General features: G+C 42.3%; 1 protein-coding gene across 1 annotated transcript; it reads right to left on the bottom strand.

Moving 5' to 3' along the window:
* Positions 1–26,002, bottom strand: LOC126234812 (dehydrogenase/reductase SDR family member 11-like). The gene is made up of 6 exons (XM_049943559.1): positions 25,827–26,002; positions 15,720–15,882; positions 11,596–11,725; positions 5,405–5,534; positions 4,089–4,235; positions 1–428 (listed from the first exon to the last, which is right to left on the bottom strand). The coding sequence occupies exons 1-6, from the start codon at positions 25,962–25,964 to the stop codon at positions 387–389; spliced, it is 750 nt and encodes a 249-aa protein (XP_049799516.1). The 5' UTR covers positions 25,965–26,002; the 3' UTR covers positions 1–386.
* Positions 26,003–26,331: the final 329 nt, after the last annotated feature.

The raw sequence follows: 26,331 nt of genomic DNA on the forward strand, positions 1-26,331 counted from the left end.
ATCCAGTAATGTTTCAATTTCTGTATCTTGAAGAATTGTTAATCATTTTTGTGCATGATTGAAGTAGCTGTAGTTCTCTTTAAACAGTTAAAAAGACGGGGTTCTTTTATTTATTTTGTGTGAGGTTACAAAAATGAGTAATCTGTTTTCTGTTTCTTATGATGGTAAAAAGAAGAAACTGGATGTAGCTTCTTGTTACGAGATTGATGTGATTTCATTTCCAAATGCGGTATGAGGTGTAAGTATGGTGTGGCACATTAATTTTAAAAGTCCTGAGAGCGAGAACTTTGCCTTGTGTGATAGTTACTATTCACAATATGAATAAAATACTGGTTATTAGACATTTATTTAGTATAAATTAATGTAATACAGGAACGGTGACGCCTTCAGTATCTGCTGCCGTTTGGGTAGACAATGATGTCATGAACCTGAAACAAAGAAAAAAAATATTTGTAACACATTGCTAACTGTGGAAATAACTTCAGGAAAGGGTGAACAAGGAAAGAAAAGTAGAACGTGTCCCCTCCATTACAGAAATGTGTTACAATTACTACCTCTTGGGAGTCGTTCAGATGGTTTGGATACATAGCCATAACCGGATTTTGAGCGAAACCTACATGTTTCCATGGTGATACGGTGTACCGATCTATGCCATCGACAGTTATCATTCATCCTTAGACTCCGTAGTACCATCTCGCACTGCAGGTGAGCTCAGTTGTTGTCAAGTCTTCGAAGAAAACACTCGAATAACGTTATGTTGGCATTTAGCATGTAAGGGTTCGATGTTCATCTTGATTTGATAGTTTAGGTTTGACTGTTTGTGTTTTCGTTTTAGAATTCATGATGTTCAGACACTGATAGTTCCATTAAGCCAATGTCGATACATCTGAGCGTCAATACTTGATGTGCATATGGTGAGTAATTTCTTGCTCTGTGGCAGTTGATGTTATGACCAACTGTGTCGAGTAGCTATTTTTTTTTTTAACTTTGGACCTATGTTCCGCCACTCGTCGATTGTATTGAAGTCGGGATGCCTTACTTATTTGACGATCGAACATTTATGGGAATAGAGATGATTGCTTTTGAAGTGGTATGTTATATGTTCTTTTGTGGAGTGGTTACTATATTTTTACTGATACAGTTCCCCGTTGGTTTCATCGTAAATTATGTGGCGTATAGTACTTATATTACGGTCGTACACTTCTCCTCACAGGAGTGAATTCATATGGAAGTGTCACGTGATGACAACAGCTGTTTTAGCTGTTGCTAAATGCGTTTGTGTGACAGTTGAGGTATTTAAGTTAGTTCTTATTGGTCCTTCTTTACATTTTTTTGTATAAACCGTAGGTTTTGCCACACATTGATGATCGTTTATTTTTGATGATTCGATTTCGGTAATGGTGGGGTACTACATCGTTTCTTTAATTGTATACTTGGGCCAGTACAGTATGGGTTGGTTAGAAACATAGGTCACCTGATATTCTAGTAGGTTTTTCGCATGGCTTTTTATATTTATTGGTAAATGCATTACTTAATTTCTTTAATTACAGTCATTAGTCCTTCCCATGACAGTTTTGTCGGCTGGCTATGCCTACCACTGACGGTACTTTTTTTGTTTATGCACTTTTCATGGAATAGATTGGAGAGACTGATTTAACTTTTTAGAGGGAGCGGCGCTTTTGCCTATTTTGGTTGGGAATACATGGCTTGCTGTCACAGGTCGGACTTCCATTACTTATTTTTTCTTGACGACTCGTATTTGCCGATACTATGCTTTGTAGCATATTTACCTTGGTATAGTCGGTTCTGTGAGCGGGATATGTAGTTTTTTAGCTATATATTATATTATGGGATTCCCTTGGGGCGTTTTCTGTCTTTACTACCGATTTCGTTTGGCTAGATTAACCCACGATTAATTTGCCACACCGCATATTTAGGTCAATTTTTACACTGATTTTTGTTTGGGGGGAGGTCTTGATTGTCTGGAAACTATGTGCCAGTTAAACGAGTTTCATTTTAGTATTTTTTTTTTGCTTTCTTTAGCTTATAGGTGTTATCTTGGCTTACATATATTTCAGTACTTTTTTATTAACACAAGATTTTATGTCTTTGACTATAATGTTTCCGATTTTCTACGCGTTTCTCTATCTGTAACCTTTTGTCTTCGATTCTTAGCACGAGTATATTTGTGCTTATACGTTACGGTAACGCATTAATTTGGCTGGTTGTGGCGTACGGTAGGTACCTGGATTATGAGTAGTGGTTTATCTCATAGATTTTGATTGTTTTTCAAGTCTCTGTATCTCGCTTTGTAACGCTGCATACTATTGGTACGTTGTAGGTTTTTATTATTGACCACGTGTTCGTCTTTTGTGAATTTGTACGCATTTATGAGGGGATTTTCCTGATGATAGTGAAGTCTTCTTGATATTTTTGAGAGTGAGGTTGTTGCTGTTTCCTTATGGTGTGAATTGTTGCAATCAATTCATCTTCATACCCCTTATAACCGTTTACATGTTTAGACTCAAACTGACATATTCCCCAGGTACCTCTTTGCTGTATCTCATGAGCAGTGTTGGATTGGTTTAGCATTGTTCTAGCTTTGTGACCGTAACTTCACCACACTCCTTGTGGGGAATGTTGATATGTGCTTACCATATACTTGCATTTTACCGTGTATATAGGTTCTGGATTGATGTCGACCTGATGATAGCTGCGAGTCTTGAGTTTATGTGCAATGTTGTGGCTCACAAGTTTTACTGCGTGGCTCGAGACTCATGGCATACTTAGGCTTGTGCCCATACATTGTTTGGTTTATCGCCTTGGTTTCTCCATCATTTGCAAGATTTTGATTTAGTATTGTTCCACTCTACCACTGATTTTTAGTATGAAGTTATTTAACAACTCAATTTTTCTTTCACAATTGTTGCCTCCTCTTTTTGCGATAGTATGGTCCTTAATTAATGAGCTTATATTTCGGTGATTTGTTGGTCTTCACACCCTTATCTTAATTTTAGTTTGTTCCATTCCCACATTACCTATGCGAAACAGCTTGCTATGTGTGGGTTCTTATTTGGACGGGTTCGTCGTCTTACAGAAAAGGACAATACTACGATGCCTTATATTCCCAGTAAAATAGTATAACATTGTCATGTGAGATTTTGGAGGAGACCCCTTAGTGAATATGGGTTTGAGCTCCTTGTTTGTTCCACTCTTCTTTTTGTCCGCCTATTAATTGATGTACGCGACGTCAAGTCTTATCCGTTTTTTTTTATTTGGTTTATTGGATATGCTCTCGAGGTAAATTGTGACTATTCCTCGCATGTTCTTTGCATACCGTTATTCAGTTAATATTTCGTTTGCCATTGGGTTTTGCGTGTGGTTGCATTTTTGATGTTGTGACAACTAATTCTGATGTATCAGCAGTGATGGTAATACATAGGGGTAGATATGCACAGTATTGTGTACTTCATAGATTAGATCGCGACTTATACTTAATGAAGACAGGTCTTCATATAGACTAGGGTTTTTCTCATCTATAAGAATTATATAGGTTTTTTTAATTAAAAAACTTGACAAGCTCTTGTTTGTTTGAGCTTCTGAAGGTGTACTGTCTATTATTGGTCTTTTGCAATGTTTGGCATGCTCTGTTATAATTATGTTACGTTAAAATAGTTTCAGTGCTACTCAGTGCTGTATGTGGGCAGGTACTCGTCTTAACGCTGCCAATTGCGTTTGTAGGTATTAAGGCTATTATTATTATGCCCAGTTTTCTATATACTCAGCTGTGGTGTACCTTAGTATACACTACATGTAGCCAAAATGAAATAAAATAACCACTCAAATACGTGCGACTGTTTGGCGATCGGCCCTGTGAAATAAAAATTATAAATGCGACTGTTTATCAAATGCAGCTTGAATTCCAAGGAATAGTACCAAATAAAAAATGATAGAGAAACGAAAAAATCAAACCAGAATATAAGAGGAATAGTGCCATTAATATATAAGCAGCGAATGAATTGTTACGAACAAACAGTCAATGAAAATGCGGGTGTTGTGTGGGGATAACGCAGGGCGCACCAGCTCACCTGCACTCGTAGGTTCTGCGACAGCATGTAGACAACGGCCTCCGCCACGTCTTCCGACTCCAGGCAGGGATTCTTGTCATAGTGATCCGCAGGAACCCCAGGGAAGTTTTTGGCGAACTCAGTTCTCACAGATCCTGGAGAAACTTCCTGTGGTGAGCAACAGAGAGAGAAACAGTGAGTTTATTACTTGGAATTTTATCCATTAAATGCACGGAATATTTCCATGATAAGAGTGCAAGAATTATATTTAGTCGTAAAAAAATTTAAGATAAGGAAGTCATTCCAAGAATCCGAATGGTTAAAGGCATCTATTTTCAATTACAGTGCACTGGATATGAGTGTGTGAAAACAAAAACTGAAAAAATGCAGATAAGTGGTGGGATCTTCTGTGACTGCTTAAAAGGAGTTAGCCTCAATTACAACGAATTTTCAGCGCAGATGTTCGGCTTTAGGCAAATGGACATGGCAGACTTACTATCTCACAAAAAAATATGGCCAACCAATTGAGTCTGATACTAGATTTTGTCGTTTTTAAGGCCGTTTCCTACTAAACCGATTTACATTTTCTCGATTCTTTCTTTGATCATAGACTGTTCAACAACACTGCCTCCCCTTCCTTTACTACAGTTTTCCCGTCTCTCAAGACTATCATCTGTCGTAATGAAGTACTCATGTATTATCTCCGTGTAAAAATAATCTATGTCATGTTGATGTTAATTTGTACACTGGAGTTGTGTATAATTTAGTTCCAGATGAATAAAATGAACACTGCATACTAACCATAATTTCCACTGTCACCTGATCATAGGTTCAGCTCCAGTTTTAGCAAGCGCTGGCATGTCGTCCCTAACAGATTTAATCACTGGACCCGAACGATGAACTACTTTATCTGTGGTTATAACAAGATCATTTCATGATATTCCAATGTGTAGTTTTTATGTCTTAAATGCTGCTAGTTTACCTTCCTTTCTGCACCTTTCCGGATTATTCGACATCTTCCTCTACGAGACCAAGAGGATACGTTATATGTGTGTCCCCTCCTCAGTCCTTTAGAGTTTAACATAAAAACTTTTGGGTGTCCGTGCTACAATCGAATACCATTAGCTTATTAAAGCAAGACCGTGCGAAGAATATTCATAAGTTTGGAAAGGGCCTCAACATAATGGCCGCTTTATGGGTTTTATTTGTCATAGGAACTACTACCTTAAAAGAATTCTGCATCGACATTAACTATGTTTCTACAGTGTAATGAACAAATACCTCGTCCGCAAATATGACGTCCAAACCCTACCACTAGTTTGGGACTGAAAACTTACTCCAACGCGGATCTTGCTCTTCCTGGCGACCAGGTCCTTCCGGAGTCCTTCCAGCAGCACCTTGACGGCGTGCTTGCTCGCTGCGTACATCGAAATGAGGGGGGCCAGCGGTGGCACGTGCGCCGCTATGCTGTGAACAAAGTGTTTCACGTAAGAGGCATGTCTTACAACAGACAACAAGATTAGATTCCTGAAGTAGGCTACAGTTTCAAAGCTAGTAAGCAGCACTCATAAAAGCTTCATATTTCTGGTATCGCAAGGTTTCTTACTGCGAAAACGCGAGAGTGTAGCAGAAGATTGTGAAGAAATAAGAAACAAAGTGTGCTTGATTGGAACTACAGAAAGAAACAAGCGCAATAAAGAAGTGGATCCCATACTCCCAAGTGCGCGTTGGGGGCAAGGAAAAAACCAAGTGACTTTCATGGGCTTTAGCTCTAGTGGATGAGTGTCAGTGTTTCTTCCTTCAACCAGAACATTATTAGCACCCACCTAATAGACGGAACGCCCACGTTTCTCACGATTAACAGCGCCAACGCATTGTGGCATGGAAGCAATGAAGCCTTGGCAGGTCGCTGCAGGCAGTTGGATCCACATTTGCACACACAAATCACCTAATTCTCCTATGTTCCTTCGAGGGGGGCGATGAGCTCTGACGGCACGTTCAATCATCTCCAAGATGTGTTCGAACGCGTTAAGATATGGCGAAGCGGATATCAGTACATCAATTGGAACTACCCACTGAATTCCTCGAACTATTCCGTCACACTCCTGACCTTGTGACATGGTGCGTTATCTTTCTGAAAAATGCCACTGCCGTCAGGAAACACCATCGTCGTGAAGGAATGTACGTGGTCTGAAACCAGTGTACTATATGCTTGGCCATCATGGTGCCTTACACGAACTCCACTGGACCCATGTAAAACCCACGTTAATGTTCTCCAGAGAAATAATAAAGGCGCCACCTGCTTGTGCAGGTGTGAAGGAGGTGTTCCCCTGGAAGGGGACGGATTCGCGCCCTTCCATCGGCACATGAAGAAGGTATTGGGATTCATCAGAACATGCAACGCTCTGCCACTGCGCCAACGTCCAGTGCCGATGGTCACACGCCCATCTCAGTCGTAGTCGTCGATGTCTTGGTGCTAACATTGGCACGTGCATGGGTCGTCGGCTGTGAAGGCCCAACATTAGGAGTGTTCGTGTACTATGTGTTCAGACACACTTGTACTCTGACCAGCGTCTGATTTTAGTTCTACTGTATTCCTTTTTCCCGTTTCACTGAAACGTTGTCTAATGGCCTCTCTGAAACTCTCAATAGCCTCAATAGCCTCTGGTTGCTTCAGATTATCCATGCCTCATCTCCTTGATATCCTTTCTTTTTGCTATTTCTTGAGTTTTTCTGCAGTTCAAAACCGATCAATTACGCTCAGGGTCCACATATGCCACAGGAAATGTCTTGCACTTTAAAATCGGGTTTCTGAATCTATCTTGCCTTTATATAATTGATCTGAACATTGCCATTGGCGCCAGGTCTGTTCAACATATACAACCTTCTTAGATGATTCTCAAACCAAGTGCTGACAATTATTATATTATACTCTGTACAAATTTTTTCTATCCAATTTTCTCTTTCATTCATCTCCCCGAGTTTGTTCTCCTGCTGTTTTTCCTTCTATTTCTTTTTGTGTTCACAATCAATATTCTTCGTTCGAATTCAAATTAATTTTCACTTAATAATGTTTATTTTCTTAATTATACTCTGTGGCAACATTCAGATCCACCCAGGCCTTGTAATCCGGATGAGAGGTGTTTTGTCACGAAACTTCGGATATACATCTGTTGATCCATTCATGGAATTCAACAGGTCCGTTGATTGTAACGGGTATCCATGAACGAACCATTACAGGAAATAATTCATCATTTATTCCTGATGGTGTTAATCGTATTACAGGAATAACCGTTATACACTACAGTGTAAGTTACCTGATGAGTTGTGACATTCAGTTTAACATTTGAAACATTGGATTTCCTTCAGTTCGAGACAAAAGTTAATTGGTCCATTGATGGCATCCTATATAGCTCATTTATGTAATATTTTTCAGTGATACTTAATTTCAATCGAAACTACTTTACGAATTACAAAATTGCCTAAATATATATAGAAAAAATTTCAGAAAGGTAATTTTGTGTGTGTATATGGGGAAGGGGGCAGGGGGCGCTGGACAACCGCTGTATGGCTCTGACCAGAAATTTTCCTTGACTATGGACGAATAAAAGGGTATGAAACCGATAGCATTTGATAACAAAATTAGAGGCGAACATTTTCAGCACGCATCATCTTACACGTATTTAGTGCTGCTAGTGAAAAGCTTTACCAAGGAGGGTGAAAGGAAGACTTCGATTAGTTGGAAGCGTTGTGGGAAGTGCAGTTGGTCTTCTGAAGAAATGTTCCAATAATTCTACAGTTTTAGCATTTGCAGTCTCTGTCACGTAGGCAAGACAATAGACAACGAACGGGTTTAGAGACGCGCTGCTTGTATCACAACAGGGAGGCGTAGCTCACGAGAATGTGTAACAGAAATGCTCGGGAACATGAAATTGATTCCTTGAAAGAAATGCGACGTAGTTCTCGCGAAATCATTCTGGGTTCATTTAGGGAACCTGGATTCCAAAAGCACAGTGTAAGAGATTAGGGCACATGCAGAGACGTAGAGATATTTTTCCTCCCTCAATACGCGAATGGGAATTGTTTATATTGCCTCAAAGTACCCTCCGCCATGCACTATGTGCAAGCTCTCGTAAGAATCACGTTGTATTTCGACTAAGTCGTGATAGGTATGAGATGACAGCATTGCACCTTGAATTGTTTTAAGTAAGAGGAAATTTCTCCACGTTCGAAATTTAAGTGCTAAAGAATGTTGTAGCATCCTGTAGGAAAATTTTGAGAGAGGATTTACCAGGATGAGTGGCTGTAGGCGTGCTGTGAATCTCATGTAAGGGAATTCAGTGCCACCCTGCTGTGAGAGGCCAGTCCAGCTGGAAAGAGCTTAGAGCGGCGAGTAAAGTGGTTTCCATGAAGGGAAGTGTTAGAAAAAGATACCTGAGCATATGTGAACGGAAACACAAACGTAGTCTGCCTCAGTAGCCTCGCGCTCAACACGGCAGATTGCTAACCGAAAGTGAACAGGTTCGATTCCCGGTCGGGTCGGAGATTTCTCCGCTCGGCGATTGAATTTTGTCTCTGCGCTCGTACCGTCATAATTTATATTCTTCTGTTGAGGTAGCTCTATGATCACGCCCCGAAAGACAAGCGTCCAACCGCGGACGGCGAAGAGCTGCCTATTGCACGGAGTGAGGAGCAGAAAGCGTTTCGCGGAGAGCGTTCCAGGTATGTTGATGCAGCCAACGTAAAACGGAAAACCCATGAAAGCTTAAACTTAGGACTCCCAAGATATAGACAGTGAAATGAAAATTCCGACTAGATACCCCGCATAACTAATGAAAACATTCTACGACATAGAAAATTAGGAACGTCGTTATCTTTGGCCCACATCAGTGTCATAAAAGTAAGACCCGTGGACAATTATTAATACATAAATGTCTAGCAACGGTTCTAAGTTGAGTAAATGGTACAGACAGTGATCAGTATTACTATACATTGCACTTTAGTAGTAAACAGTGTCAGTAATTTCTTGTTATTTACTTTACTAGATGTGAAAAGACTTAATTTAGAGATGCTGCTAAATATTGATGTAACATGATATATAAATAATTTATGTATACGTTGTGTAACATCAGATGGACGTGCGTTTTAGCGTGTTTCACATAAGACGTCATTGACGTTAATCCTTGAATAATCTCTAAACTAGTAAATTTGATGTTTTTATGAACGTCACAACTGGATACGCAACTGGAAGGAGCAGTAAGTAAAAAGCTACAGCCAATTGAAAACCAGAGAGCCCTGATAGCAGGGTACACATAAGATGGAAGTGTTGGCGAGATTTATTTTTTGGGGATGAAATGGAAACTTCGTACTGGGAGATAGAGGAGAGGAAACTTGCTCCAGGAGAAAGACTGGCGACTTCTTGTGGAGACATAGCACAGACAAGTTGATTTCCTTCGTTTCTGGGCGGTGGGCAGCCGCGTAGTCGAAAGTCACAAGTTCTGTAACAGAATTTCATGTGGGATTTGAATGTTTTCGGAACGGATTCTACGTTGTGAACTCAAGTTTTCGTCAGGCTCCGTGAGAAACGACTAAATGTTGAAGGAAGTGAAATTTGTTCTTCATATAGTGGGATTTAGTAAAGTACTGTGCACACAGTCTGCTAGATTGCGTACTATTTCAACAATTTTCTGTTTTTTTTAAAATTAAGATTTTTTTTATTTGAAACTGTAGACTACATTGTCGACTAGCGTAATCTGCCATTTTGACTTCGTATACTTACATTCATTTAATACTGCAGTGACCTAGCTCTACAAATAAACCTTATATATTCCATCATTTTTCGGGAGTGCATGCGGGATATTTTTAATTCACATAGCGGTATGTCGGCTGACAACCTTTCAGCCATTAACAAGATGAGTCGCTTTCAACTTTTTCAATCAATTTACGCTCTGCGGAGTAAACACGTAAGCGTCAGACATAAGTGTTGATAACAGGAGCAACGAAGTTAGCTTCCTTGAACAAGAGCGCCACTCATAGATTAAACTTGATGCGTCTAAGAGTAAAATAAAGCAAGCCAGAATTAGCGATCATGTAGACTTAGCATTTTTCCATGATTTCTCTAGCTGAAAACCCTAGTCTGTGTTGAGCAGGTTGTCTGCTAACTGCATTTCCACAGCTTCGTTTACCACCGAATCGTAGTAGAATGAGGGTCTGACCAATATCTTTACTATACCGTAATTCAAAGCATGACCAGTGAAAATACAGTGTTCAACCACTGCTGATTTATTCGGCTGTAAAAGGCGGATGTATCGCTGGTGTTCAGCGCAACGTTCTTTTACAATAAGTGTTGTCTGTCCTACGCACCATTTACCACACGCACATGGAATTTCCTGAAAGCAGACCATCCTTCAGGGATCCCAAAAGAGCTTGTGTCTTGGCCGGTGGAAGGAAGATCACATTAGTTTTTGTTTCCTATTTATTCTTGCAATTTTTGAAGAGATATTTTCCACAAACGCCAGGATGGCCGTAGAAATTACGTCTCTTTTTTGTTGCTGTTCTTTTGGCTAGACTGGCTTGTGCGCTTTTACGGCTCCCTTAATTTGGTGTTTTGTGTATCCATTCTTATGGAACATTTGTTCCAAGTGTATCAATTCACTCTGTAAGCTGTCAACCCTATGTGCTTAAGCTTTAAATACACTCATAGTTTGTGAAGGATGTTGTCTGCATGCAAGAGTAAATCGGTATGAGCGGGCATACGGTAAACACTATGTACTAAAAAGCCATCTTTCTTATGTCGAACTAATACAGCCACAAACAGACATTCGTTTCCCGTGCCGTTCTAAATTAAATATTTTCTTGAAGGGAGTTGAGTCGTCCAAGACAATCAATCCACTTGTCTTCTCCGTGGAGCCAAACTATGTATGTTCCATCGATACATCTCCAGAACACTCTCGGTTTTAAAACTACGGAGCTGAGTGCTTTTTATTCGAAGTTCTAGATAAATAAATTAGCTACCAGTGGTGAGACGAGGCATCCATGACAATGCCGTCAATCTGTTCAAAACGAAAAGTAACTGGAGGTTAGCGCATAATTAAATAATGCTGTTATGTCTTCTTCAAACCAGCTACTAATCATTGTTAGGTACCAATAAGTACTCTGATGAACAATGAAACGATGTCAAAACTGACCAAAAAATCAGAGTTGTTATGTTCGAAAGTTTCCGATCCTCCGGGAATAATTCAAAAACCACAATCGTTATATACTTAAATTTAAAGAAGGAACGGTTTTGCACCGATTGTCGATTGACCCCTTCGTAGTTATTTTAGAGTCAAAACATTATTTCAAATCCGATCGTAAGCTCAATCAAGTCAGAAATAAATTTATAATTTAGGCCTACTTGTTTAACGGAGGGTGTTTCCTAGGTCGCAGAGACCAGTAAGCTAGAAACGCGTCTATCATTCGCTAGCGGAAGAGGTTTTTAGCTTGAAGGCGGGTAATACGCTTCGCCAGACCCGCCGTCGCAGCCCACCTGCTGATGTGGATGATGAAGCCGTCGTCGACGCCCCTCCTGAGCATGTCCTGCACGGCCTCCCTGGTGCAGATGCTCAGACCCAGCACGTTCACGTCCAGGATGCGCTTCCACTCTTCCGTCTTACCAGCTGCGGACACAAGGGAAAGCGGTTTTTGTTAGCTGAACTCCCACTGAAAGGAAGACAAAATGCAAAGTGGAAACTGAAAGAGAGACCAGTATTCGTCGTAAGCTAGGTACTGGATGTAGGTCAATAGTGAAACCAAGACGTCCACAAAGGAAAGAGAGTCCTCGTAGTCGCAACGATATGGCGATAAACTAAAAGCAACATTGCACTCCATAGCGCAAAAGAAAACGGGTCGCCCAGCTGCTGTAGCAGCTTCTGGAAGGCGCGGCGCGGCGCACCTGACTCGCCATTGCAGCACATTGTGGTCACAAACGCAGTTGTAGTGAGTCACAGCATCTCTGCGTCACTATCGATACTCGCTGTCGGCGTTGATTCTAAAAAAAGGGAGACAGTGTTTCCAGTACACGAACTCGGTTGGCGAGAATTGTGCAGTAAGAATGTACAGTTTTCCACTATTACTAGTTTCAGACTTGCGGGCACAAGATAAATTTTGAGATCTAAATTAGGAAAACAGAAATGGAACTGAATCAGGGCATTGCCTTCGGAAGAGACACTAAAACTGACGTTTAGTATGTGCTTATAATCGGAGAAATAGTGAATATTTAGGTGGACTGAAAGCAATTTTAGGTGCCATGACCTTACTCTGCTTTCTGTGTATATTCACTCGAAATCGTTTTGAAGGAACTATTCTGGTATTCGTCAGAGCGCAGTAAAGAAGCTGGGAGGAACTAAGCCAAGTAGATCGCATCCGTATCTGAATTCCACTTCCTCTGAATTCAGACACAGTGTCTCAAGCACCGTGTCACCTGGCTCGTGCAATCTATGCGATACTATATATCAAGCTAGTGGTCTACTACTCGCTAGTAACCAACGCAGACAGATATCTTCCAGTCTTCCTCGCTCTTATTTCGTTTTCCGTTTCTACGGGCCCGCAAGCATGTGTTAGCTGTCCTCGCTATATTTAGCATATTGACACTGCACTAATAAGATGTTACTACTGTCTCCACGGCGTCACTTTATCCTGGGAGGGATCTGTCTGTGAGTCGCGTAAATTCTAACACGAATGGTTTTTTTACTTCTTGCTGTGTTGAGAGAGTCCCTGAAAGAGTACCTTTCCTGAAAATGACGTTTGGGGCTTTCGACATATTCCTAGAAATCACATTCACCCTGCACTGTACGAAACGTTATACATCGTCTGCTGACAGAAACTACGCACTTCCCTACAACACAGTCGAGACCAAGATCGACGATGAGTCAGTGGTCGACACAATAGTACGGAGCAACCGTTCCGACGTCCAGTAACATTAGCTCAAATCACTACCTACGAACAAAGTCAGAGTAGTCTTAAACACCGACAAACATAATCAGAGTTGCAAAATCAAAGTCCATTGTCAAAATGTAGATGTAACACATCTACACTCCTGGAAATGGAAAAAAGAACACATTGACACCGGTGTGTCAGACCCACCATACTTGCTCCGGACACTGCGAGAGGGCTGTACAAGCAATGATCACACGCACGGCACAGCGGACACACCAGGACCCGCGGTGTTGGCCGTCGAATGGCGCTAGCTGCGCAGCATTTGTGCACCGCCGCCGTCAGTGTCAGCCAGTTTTCCGTGGCATACGGAGCTCCATCGCAGTCTTTAACACTGGTAGCATGCCGCGACAGCGTGGACGTGAACCGTACGTGCAGTTGACGGACTTTGAGCGAGGGCGTATAGTGGGCATGCGGGAGGCCGGGTGGACGTACCGCCGAATTGCTCAACACGTGGGGCGTGAGGTCTCCACAGTACATCGATGTTGTCGCCAGTGGTCGGCGGAAGGTGCACGTGCCCGTCGACCTGGGACCGGACCGCAGCGACGCACGGATGCACGCCAAGACCGTAGGATCCTACGCAGTGCCGTAGGGGACCGCACCGCCACTTCCCAGCAAATTAGGGACACTGTTGCTCCTGGGGTATCGGCGAGGACCATTCGCAACCGTCTCCATGAAGCTGGGCTACGGTCCCGCACACCGTTAGGCCGTCTTCCGCTCACGCCCCAACATCGTGCAGCCCGCCTCCAGTGGTGTCGCGACAGGCGTGAATGGAGGGACGAATGGAGACGTGTCGTCTTCAGCGATGAGAGTCGCTTCTGCCTTGGTGCCAATGATGGTCGTATGCGTGTTTGGCGCCGTGCAGGTGAGCGCCATAATCAGGACTGCATACGACCGAGGCACACAGGGCCAACACCCGGCATCATGGTGTGGGGAGCGATCTCCTACACTGGCCGTACACCACTGGTGATCGTCGAGGGGACACTGAATAGTGCACGGTACATCCAAACCGTCATCGAACCCATCGTTCTACCATTCCTAGACCGACAAGGGAACTTGCTGTTCCAACAGGACAATGCACGTCCGCATGTATCCCGTGCCACCCAACGTGCTCTAGAAGGTGTAAGTCAACTACCCTGGCCAGCAAGATCTCCGGATCTGTCCCCCATTGAGCATGTTTGGGAGTGGATGAAGCGTCGTCTCACGCGGTCTGCACGTCCAGCACGAACGCTGGTCCAACTGAGGTGCCAGGTGGAAATGGCATGGCAAGCCGTTCCACAGGACTACATCCAGCATCTCTACGATCGTCTCCATGGGAGAATAGCAACCTGCATTGCTGCGAAAGGTGGATATACACTGTACTAGTGCCGACATTGTGCATGCTCTGTTGCCTGTGTCTATGTGCCTGTGGTTCTGTCAGTGTGATCATGTGATGTATCTGACCCCAGGAATGTGTCAATAAAGTTTCCCCTTCCTGGGACAATGAATTCACGGTGTTCTTATTTCAATTTCCAGGAGTGTAGTTGGATATCGGAGAAACTTAAGCATAAAAGGCGTTGTACGAACTGATCATCCAGGTCGCAGGTGGGGGATTTATTTCATGCAGGAGACCAGTTGGCAACCGTACGTGACGTGTACGGAGTCGCATCTTCCGGGAGTGAAACTGTCTACCACACGGGCACTATCGCCGTAACTCGGTGGTCGATTTTCATATCGCTAGAGCGTTGGCATACTATCCGGACCGTCCACACCGATTCCCGCAGGTTGTGGTTTACCTGTCTCCACCATAAGCTGAGCGAATTGCGCTAAACGTGCAGTTCACTGACTGACGAACTGAAAAGGCCGATTAAACAGGATCTTTTGTTCCTTCTGAAACAACAGCCAGTAGAAAATGAGAATTTCGCGATAAAATGCAAGGAAAATCTCATGCGAAGAAAATCTCGCTGAAAGTGATACGTTAGCAAATATACATCGCTATGTTTTGGTTGAAATGGTTCAAATGGCTCTAAGCTCTATGGTACTTAACATCTGAGGCCATCTGTCCACTAGACTTTGTAGGTTAGTTAGGTTTAAGTAGTTCTAACACACATCCATGCCCGAGGCAGGATTGGAACCTGCTACCGTAGCAGCAGCGCGCTTCCGGACTGAAGCGCCTAGAAACGCTCGGCCACACCGGCCGGCACTATGTTTTGACATTGAAATATTACGTTTACAATAGTTTCAGAAGGGCGCTTGATAAAGAAATGAAACACAATAGTTGTTACGGATTTACTGACCTGTCTCAGCGCCTAGAAATGACAGTCAGTGGTTAAGGCACCGGAATGTGGAATGACATCCGAATTTAGAGAGGTTCAATTTCTCATTGTAGTATCCTAATTGCGACTTTTTCACATAGTCGCGGCAAATGCTGAAACAATTCCCTTGGGAATGTTGTAGGACGCTCTTAGCCTACTTGTAGCTTGTTGTAGGTGAGACGACTTGCATACTGCGAGAAAGTGAACATTAAGCTTCAGGCCTTTGCTCCCTTTGAAGGGAGATTGCCATATTGAAAGTCGTATTGTTTCCTATACAACAGCTCAAGTATGCATCACAGTGATTAGTTATTCCAAACGCAGATTGATCTGTTAGACATTAAATATAATATAGCTGATTTATAAAAAAAAGAGCTCATCTACTTACATGTCAAATCATGACCATTTCCCAAGCCGGCGTTATTAATCAAAATGTCGACGCCGGACAGGTTTTCCCTGATCCACTTGAATGCCGAGAGGATGCTGTCCTCGCTGCTGACGTCACCCTGAATAGCGTAAAGTTTACCGGGGGCGTCCTTCAGCTCTAGAGCCTGAAACAGAGGTGCAGAATCTGTCAACTTTGGCTCCGGTAGCAGTGTTGCCTCACTATCATCAAAGCACTAACACCCAGACTCTTTTCACAACAACAGCGCACCACAATTTGAGTAAAATAATATCGCGTCATAACTAAGTATTTGCCAAGTACATCAAATCACATTAAAAACTGAACAACGATTCATAATCATTCGGACTATTCAGATAGTAACATATACGAAACATTTATAGACCCTGAACCACCAAAAAAGTTAGATGCTTCTTCTCTACTAGTTTGCTTTAAATATAGAAATATTCGGCACACTGTGAAATTAAATTACTATGTTACACAAACATATGATGCAGCTGGAGTCATCAGTGGTTACTGTACAGGTGTTCAAGATCTTTTAAGGAGGTAACTCCCACAAGCCATCCAAGGGCTAGGAGGCTAGACAAACGTCATGGTGAATTTTTAATACTTTCGAATACGAATGGCGACTTGTAAGCAGCCATAAAAAATTTTCAGATCCGGCCATGTTAAAAACCTGTGTAATACTGACTTTTAAATCATCTTCTTCAAAGAAAAACACCTGAGTACAGTATTTTTTCCTTTTTTTTTTTTTTAAATTTGTTGTAAGTTCCTATGGGACCAAACTGCTGAAGTCATCGGTCCCTAGGCTTACACACTACTTAACCTAACTTAAACTAAGTTACGCTAGGGACGACACACATACCCGTGCCCGTGGGAGGACTCGAACTGCGCGTCTATGCCGCGCGGCATCCCCCCCCCCCCCCCCACCCCTTCCAGACCCACTCCTCTTGCCCATTGCTGTAGGCGCTCATGAAGCCATCACATTGTATGACCCACAAGTTCAATCTCATCATAGCAATAAGACGAAGAGTGATCAAATCAGATACAGACTTTTTTCTGATACTGCACGGACTCTGTGTTCCTACGAGGCGGTCGGAAGAGCACCAAATAAAAATGAATATTGCAAAAGTAGAATTTAAGAAGGTTAATGACACTATATGGGCCAGTCAGTACATTTCATGCTTGGTTGTGAAGAAGACAATTGAGGCTATCGTTGTAACTCTAGCAAATATCCAGGTAGAATTTTAAGAACGAGATGCAGAAGAATGAGGATTTAGTGCAAAGTTAAACATTTTTTTATCTAACATTTATGCTTATTGATATGTTTGCTAGAAAAGTGCTAGTTACTATTTGATTTCCCTCAGGGCAAAGACTGTGATATTGTTGGAGCAGTTAGCCGAGATAAGCTGCAAAGGATCACTTCACTGAAATGTGTGAATCACTCAGGTTTCTAGTGTGTGGAAATAATGTGTACATCTGCCAACAAAAATACTTGCTGATATTCCCACGGAATCCTCTTCCCTTGGTGGAATTCGAAAATTGCCAAAACATTTTGGGGTATATGTAATTTGCCGAAGAAAGACAGCGTGAAACCTGCAAAACCAAATAATTTCAAATCATTAGAGTTCGATAAAGTTTTACGTGTAGTAAACAGAGAAGTTAGAGGCGTTTTGTTTCAGATTCTGCAATAACTGAAGGAATCACTTGTCTAAATCCAAACACTGGAAGTTTTAGGTGCAAGCAAATGTTACTGTTGTAGGCTCAAAATTATTTATGCGGTATTAAATCGTTGGAGGCAGAAATTAAAATATCAAAAATGTTCTCATAAGACATGAACATCAAACTGGTGTGAAGAGTAATAGTTATTTACATTGTTTACGTTTTTAGAGCAGTAAAAACTTGATTGTATGGTTTGTACAAATTCAGTCAATCAGTGAATATTCCAGCTTCCTCTGCATAGAGTGAAAGAATATTTTCACATATGCGACGTGTAAAAAATATTTAAGAAGTTCAGTATCACAACTGATGTGCAAAGAGTGCTTGATCATTACGCCATCAGTCACAACAACACATGGATTAATCTGTTTCAAAATTACAAACTCTAGTTTGTTATTCTGTATTTCATACTTTCTCAGTGTTAGCATTATTGCTGTTTTCAAGGTGAATATGAAATGAATATACTCTAGAAACATGTCTTTTGAGCCATAATTTGTTTTTCTTACATGGTAGGCCGGAAATCGGGTGTCATTCGTATCGGTATGTTCCGTTTCAAGTGTTTGCTGTTAATGGGGTATTCACTTTAGTGTCCAATACAAGAATGGAAATGCTTGATAGGTTCCTGGGAATTACGCCGGATAATATTGTGGAAACCGCACAATATTTCAGTGAGACAACTGCCCGCCATCTTCAGGTGCTACTGTCGTGTCGCTGAGAAGCTCGCCAACTTATATGCTGGCTTTCTAGAACAGTGCAGGCGCCAGCAGAGGGCTCTGGTATTCGACGCTGTCTACGATTGGCCTTCGATGACGTTATGCCCCGCTGGCGCCTGCACTGTTCTAGAAAGCCAGCATATAAGTTGGCTTCTGCCATTTTACCTTTACGTCACCGATTTTCTCGCCAACTGTTGTTTTTTTCTTATCTTCATCTTTTTACCACAAATTCTGTAGGCTGAAGAGCGGCGTAGTAAGCTGCTGCCAGCCCGCCCCCTTCGGGGGGAATTGAAATTCAATAAAGGAAAAAAAAAAAAAAAATAAGTTGGCGAGCTTCTCAGCGACACGACAGTAGCACCTGAAGATGGCGGGCAGTTGTCTCGCTGAAATATTGTATATAGTATTGTATATAGCTTCAGAATAAAGGATGACAGCCAGAAACAGTTGCAGGATAGAATTTTTTTATTAAAACTCTTGACCACGGTTTCGGTACATATAAACATACCTTCATCAGAAGTAAAACTTCTAAAATTACATCATGCCATGGAGAATAATAAAATAATTATGCCAAAGGCGTCGTCAGTAATTTAAAACATCTCCATTTATACGACATGTGTAATGGGCACATGTCGTATAAATGGAGATGTTTTAAATTACTGACGACGCCTTTGGCATAATTATTTTATTATTCTCCATGGTATGATGTAATTTTAGAAGTTTTACTTCTGATGAAGGTATGTTTATATGTACCGAAACCGTGGTCAAGAGTTTTAATAAAAAAATTCTATCCTGCAACTGTTTCTGGCTGTCATCCTTTATTCTGAAGAATTTTAACAGTTGCTGCTGCAGCCATGTTTAAAATCTTGATATTGTATATAGTATTATCCGGCGTAATTCCCGGGAACCTATCAAGCAGATGCAGCGCCGGGAAAGCCTCAAACAGCACAAGAATGGAAATGATTTTCAATATTTTGCTGTTACCGGGGAGTAAGTACATTGGAAAACAAAGTTTATCTACACTGAAGCGCGAAAGAAACTAGTAGAGGCATGCGTATATGTAAACTGGCAGAATACGGCGCTGCGGTCGGCAACGCCTATAAGACAACACGTGACTGGCACAGTTGTTCCATCGGTTAATGCTACTACAGTGGCAGGTTATCAAGATTCAAGTGAGTCCGAACGTGGTGATATAGTCGGCGTACGAGGGAGCGATGAAGTGGGGATTTTTCCGTATGATCATTTCACGAGTGTACCGTGAATTAACCTGGTAAAACATCGAATCTCTGACATCGCTGCGGCCGAAAAAAGATCCTGCAAGAACGGGCCCAACGACGACTGAAGAGAATCGTTCAACATGACAGAAGTGCAACCCTTCTGAAAATTGCTGGTCCATCAACAAGTGTCAGCGAGCAAACCATTCAACGAAACATCATTGATATGGGCTTTCGGAGCCGAAGGTCCACCCGTATACCCTTGATGACTGAACGACACAAAGCTTTACGTCTCGCATGGGCCCGTCAACACCGACATTGGACAGTTGATGACTGGTTCAAATGGTTCAAATGGCTCTGAGCACTATGGGACTTAACATCTGAGGTCATCAGTCCCCTAGAACTTAGAGCTACTTAAACCGAACTAACCTAAGGACATCACACACATCCATGCCCGAGGCAGGATTCGAACCTGCGACCGTAGCGGTCGAGCGGTTCCAGACTGAAGCGCCTAGAACCGCTCGGCCGGCTGTTGATGACTGGAAACATGTTGCTTGGTCAGACTAGTCCCGTTTCAAATTGCATCGAGCGGATTGATGTGTACGGGTATGGAGACAGCTTCATGAATCTATGGACCCTGCATGTCAGCAAGGAACCTTTCAAGCTGGTGCAGGCTCTGTAAAGGTGTGAGACGCATGCAGTATGGAACCCTTGATACGTCTGGATATGACTCTGACAGGTGACACGTACGTCAGCATCCTGCATGATCTCTTGCATCCATTCATGTCCATTGTGAATTCCGACGGACTTGGGCAATTCCAGCAGGACATTGCAACACCCGACACGTCCAAAATTGCTACACAGTGTAAGTAGGCTGTTTAGGTTTTTATATTGGTAACGCCACGTAGCGCTCTGTATGAAAATCACTGGCTGTGCTGTGTGCAGTCTGTGGCTGGGTGGCATTGTTGTAATATTCGCTATTGTAGTGCTGGGCTGTTGGCTGTTAACAGCGCATAGCGTTGCGCAGTTGGAGGTGAACCGCCATCAGTGGGATGGCGGATTTTTGAGAGCGGATGATCTGGAAGTGTGTCCATCAGAAACAGTACATTTGTAAGAATGGATGTCATGAACTGCTATATATATATTATGACTTTTGGACACTATTAAGGTAAATACATTGTTTGTTCTCTATCAAAATCTTTCATTTGCTAACTATGCCTATCAGTAGTTAGTGCCTTCAGTAGTGTGAATCTTTTATTTAGCTGGCAGTAGTGGCGCTCGCTGTATTGCAGTAGTTCGAGTAACGAAGATTTTTGTGAGGTAAGTGATTTGTGAAAGGTATAGGTTAATGTTAGTCAGGGCCATTCTTTTGTACGGATAATTGAAAGTCAGATTGCGTTGCGCTAAAAAATATTGTGTGTCAGTTTAGTGTTGATCAGAATAGATAAAGAGCGAAATGTCTGAGTACGTTCAGTTTTGCTCAGCTGTTTGAAAATCAAATAATGTAAGAGGTTTATCAGCACAGTAATTAAATAATTTTTCTAAGGGGACGTTACAAGAGTTACTCCAGGAACACTCTTCTGAGTTTAAACACTTCCGCTGGCCACCAACCTCCTCAGACATGAACATTATTGAGCACGTCTGGGATGCCTTGCAATGTGCTGTTCAGAAGAGATCTCCACTCCTCGTACTCTTACGGATTTATGGATAGCCCTGCAGGATTCATCGTGTCAGTTCCCTCCATCACTACTTCAGACATTAGCCGAGTCCATGCCAAGTCGTGTTGCGGCACTTCTGCGTGCTCGCGGGAGCCCTACACGATATTAGGCAAGTGTGCGAGTTTCTTTGGCTCTTCAGTATATACAGGTGTACTGAAGTCTGCGATACAAGAATTGAAATACTGTTCAATTGTATTTTGTTGTTAGTAGGGAGCGCATGTATCGGAAAATACAGTTATGTATGTGGGTGCGTTGTGGTTTCAGTCACAGAATTTATTAAAATTTGTTATTTTGTATTGATTAAGTTGTCACCATTCAAAAGTTCCATATTTCCACTGCTCTCACAATAGTTTGTTTGGAATGGGAAAAAAAATCAGGCTGTGTAGATTTAAGGGAGAGTGGAATAGGAAATGATGATAGTGAGGTAGCAAACGAGATTCTTGTATTTACGGGCACAGGCCACAGGCCACAGGAACGAGCAGGAGTTGGAAATGTTGTAGAAATAAAAAATTAATTAATTATTTTATCGTCTTGTAAGTCACTATTATTATTATTATTATTATTATTATTATGTTTGTTATGTAAATTAATTGCACATGTAATTTTGTAACTTATTCTCATCCAAGGTGCAATAGTTTTTGACTGCCCCTGTACGCTTAAAATACCAACAGAAAGACAGAAACAGTGACTGGTTATTTTGATGGTTCTCCATAATCTACACGTGGTACGTCACTCAAATTACAGTTATTTACATTCATTTTTCCAGCATTAGCTGAATTCATAGTGATGCTACGTAGCATGTGAAAGTTGCTGGATTTGGACGGGTTACTCCTGTAACTGAAATATCAGATCTGAAGATGGTTCTGAATGAACCGAAACCGGTCATATGAATAATAAAAAAAATTTGCAATCAAGACGGATTTTAAGTAACTTCACGTTTATCTTCGTGTATTCGAGGTTTGCAATATGGCCCATCCGTGTGATATATGCTACAGCCGCCACTCTGTGTATAGCTTCCTACTCAATGCAACGAAAGAGCAGATCTGTGACTATATACTGAGCCGTTCCCGCACCGACGACAACTTCATAACAGTATTTTTGCGTCTGTATTCGCATCTAGGCGCCTAAAGGAAATCTGAAGCTCCCGTGTTACGTTGTTTGCATTTTGCATGCTTATTCGCTGTTGTGAATGTTTTCTCATAGAAACAACGATAATAGAAGAATAAGTTGTTATTATATTAGTGCGCTGCAAAGGGACACTAAAGACCACGATTCTCTTGTATCAAAATATTCATGAAACATCCTTAAACATCCTCAGAAATTTTGTCAGAGGAATTCGGAGTCACCATGTAGTGGCCAATAGTATTCAGGATTAGATTTGACGCTCCACTGAGTCTCTGGCTGACGTTTCTACTCATAGGTTCCTATCAAAAATTTATTGTGCAAGTGACGCTCTACAACTCCTCGTTGTCTATCGGTATATTTTCGTATCTGGGGTTTATACTGAGAGGCAATTGTTCGCTATCCAGAAAATCCATGGTATCTCAATTCGACATTTCGGATAACTATTAGTGCATTTATTGCATGGGTAACATGACACCATAACGATGTCTTACGAACTGTATGGAGCTCTTAATACTAGGTATGGGGAAAACCCATTGCTTAAAAACCGACACCGGTATTTTAGGTATGAACAACGGGTACTTCTCTATAGTTTTTGGTCTCGTTTACAATAGGTGTTCTTACTTTGTATTAATAACCGGATAAAAACCCGGATCATCAATTTATCATACCAGTCGCGCCAAATATTTTTGGTTTTTAAATTACACCTTTTTTTTTTAAACGCGTGATGCTGATTCGTAAAATTTCCATTGCTGTGAAATATTGGATTAGTGTACAAAATGGCGAAATTGATTATAGCTATTTTAATAATAACGCTTACACTTAAAACAGACAACACCCACATGAGATAAGAATCGGTACAGGATTGCAGAGACAATAATGTGTCCGTTATCCTTAAATACCCAAAAGAAGAGATCGTTTAGTTTTTTGGGAGCAGAGTAGGATTGTCGTATGTAGAAAAACAATATTTATCGTTGCTATAAAGATCTATGGGTTCTCAAAGACTGGTATTGTCTTTGAATAATATTATTTCTGAAGAAAGGAGTCGAGTTACAGATCAACACATTACAGAACGAGAATTTACGAACGCAATGGGGGCGACCGATGTGGCCGAGCGGTTCTAGACTCTTCAGTCCAGAACCGCGCTGCTGCTGCGGCCGCAGGTTCGAATCCTGCCTCGGGCATGTGTGTGTGTGATGTCCTTAGGTTTGTTATGTTTAAGTAGTTCTAAGTCTAGAGGAGTAATTACCTTAGATGTTAAGTCCCATAGTGCTTAAAGCCACTTGAACTATTTGAACGCAATGGGCAGTAAATATTAGCTGTTGAATTAATTCGTTACCGAAATTTAAACTATTGTCATGTAATTGTTTATAGTAAATGTTCTATTCTGGCTACTATCTAGATTGTTCATTTGGATTTTTTGAAGGAAAAATAATGAATTAAAAACTTAAACTAACAGTTGAAGGTAGCTGATCTGCTGATCATGTCTACAGAAAATGTATTTTTTGCTTAAAGGCCTTGGAATCGGACAACTTAACACGAAGGAATCTTCAACCTCACTTTTCACCCTTCAGCACTGACTATTCGTAACGCCCAAAAATTGGTATGATCCTCAATTAGAACAGGATTTTTGAGCTGAGTTTCAAACAGCTAGAATCAGTAGGAGAATACTGGTCACCATTTGTGGTATTCGACCGTCATTGTTTTCCGAATATACACTACTGGCCATTAAAATTGCTACACCAAGAAGAAATGCAGATGATAAACGGGTATTCATTGGACAAATATATTATACTAGAACTGACATGTGATTACATTTTCACGCAATTTGGGTGCATAGATCCTGAGGAACCAGTACCCAGAACAACCACCTCTGGCCGTAATAACGGCCTTGATACGCCTGGGCATTGAGTCAAACAGAGCTTGGATGGCGTATACAAGTACAGCTGCCCATGCAGCTTCAATACGATACCACAGTTCATCGAGAGTAGTGACTGGCGTATTGTGACGAGCCAGTTGCTCGGCGGCCATTGACCAGACGTTTTCAATTGGTGAGAGATCTGGAGAATGGGCTGACCAGAGCAGCAGTCGAACATTTTCTGTTGCCAGAAAGGCCCATACAGGACCTGGAACATGCGGTCGTGCATTATCCTGCTGAAATGTAGGGTTTCGCAGGGATCGAATGAAGGGTGGAGGCACGGGTCGTAACACATCTGAAAAGTTACGTCCACTGTGCAAAGTGCCATCAATGCGAACAAGAGATGACCGAGACGTGTAACCAATGGCACCCCATACCATCACGCCGGGTGATACGCCAGTATATCGATGACGAATACACGCTTCCAATGTGCGTTCACCGCGATGTCGCTAAACAGGGATGCGACCATCATGATGCTGTAAACAGAACCTGGAATCATCGGGAAAAATGGCGTTTTATCACTCGTGCATCCAGGTTCGTCGTCGAGTACACCATCGCAGGCGCTCCTGTCTGTGATGCAGCGTCAACGGTAACCGCAGCCATGGTCTCCGAGCTCATAGTCCATCCATGCTGCTGCAAACGTCGTCGAACTGTTCGTGCAGATGGTTGTTGTCTTGCAAACGTCCCCATCTGTTGACTCAGGGATCGATACGTGGCTGCACGATGCATTACAGCGATACGGATAAGATGCCTGTCATCTCGACTGCTAGTGATATGAGGGCGTTGGGACCCAGCGCGGCATTCCGTATTACCCTCCTGAACCCACCGATTCCCTATTCTGCTAACAGTCATTGGATCTCGACCAACGCGAGCAGCAATGTCGCGATACAATAAAGCGCAATCGCGATAGGCTACAATCCGACCTATATCAAAGTCGGAAACGTGATGCTACACATTTCTCCTCCTTACACGACGCATCAAAACAACGTTTCACCAGGCAACGCCGGTCAACTGCTGTTTGTGTATGAGAAATCGGTTGGAAACTTTCCTCATGTCAGCACGTTGTAGGTGTCGCCACCGGCGCCAACCTTGTGTGAATGCTCTGAAAAGCTAATCATTTGCATATCACAGCATCTTCTTCCTGTCGGTTAAATTTCGCGTCTGTAGCACGTCATCTTCGTGGTGTAGCTATTTTAATGGCCAGTAGTGTACCAGTGGACAGTAGACGGACGAAGTTTTCTTTTATGCACCTAATTTTATTTGATGTTTTGATTCTACATATCTTGAAACGTGTAACGCAAATGTCTGAGGGAGCCTTAGAAATTTTCAGTCCATGTTGGAAGACTACGTTTATTACTAGAAAAACATGAATAAAGGAAATCGGAAATCGATCATTGAAGAAACCGGTTACTTTGAGTGCTTAAACTGGAAACGAAAAATATCCGTATAACCGAAAACCCACTGTTTCAGCGATAACCGCCATCCTTACTTAATACCTTAGCGATGTTTGTTTGCATCCTAGGGCATTGTCCCTTGAACGGCTTGTTGGAACCCATGCTAAATAACAAACATAATTAAAGCCTCGTATAAAGTGTTGTTATAAAATGTTAATCAATGTCCTAACATATGTAAGTTTCCTTTCTCTCAAGATATTTGCTAATTTCGAGCGACGTTTTCCCGTGACGACTCACCTTGACCCTGTCGACCCTCCTGGCCAGCCCGACGACGGTGAGTCCCCTCCGGAGCAGCGCCTGCACGATGGCGGCTCCTATGCCGGAGCTGGCGCCCGTTACCAGGGCGACGCGGCCCGCGTACCTCTCCATGCCCATTGTCGCTGCTACTTGATACTTGTTGCTCGCGTGTTGCAGTGGCCTGTTCGGACTGCCGCGGAGCAGCGGAGCTCTGTTTATATAGCCTTGGCCCCCTGCTGCCGCGCAGATGTGCCTCGTCACAGCAGATCCCCCTCCACTGTCGTATTCTGCGTGATACAGTGCGGCAACGCCGATAAGGAGAGCAGTCAGTTGCTCGTTCTGTCATATCCGCATATTCTCCTCTTATCACTACCGGTCGGCGGCTAATGTTCACTACATTTTCTTGTGTCTTTGGTTGTCGATCTTGCGGTCTCCAGTCCGAAGATTGGTTTGATGCAGCTCTACATGCTACTCCATCCTGTGCAAACCTCTTCATCTCCGAAAA

This window comes from Schistocerca nitens, chromosome 2 (genome assembly GCF_023898315.1).
Source record: "Schistocerca nitens isolate TAMUIC-IGC-003100 chromosome 2, iqSchNite1.1, whole genome shotgun sequence".
NCBI lineage: Eukaryota > Metazoa > Arthropoda > Insecta > Orthoptera > Acrididae > Schistocerca > Schistocerca nitens.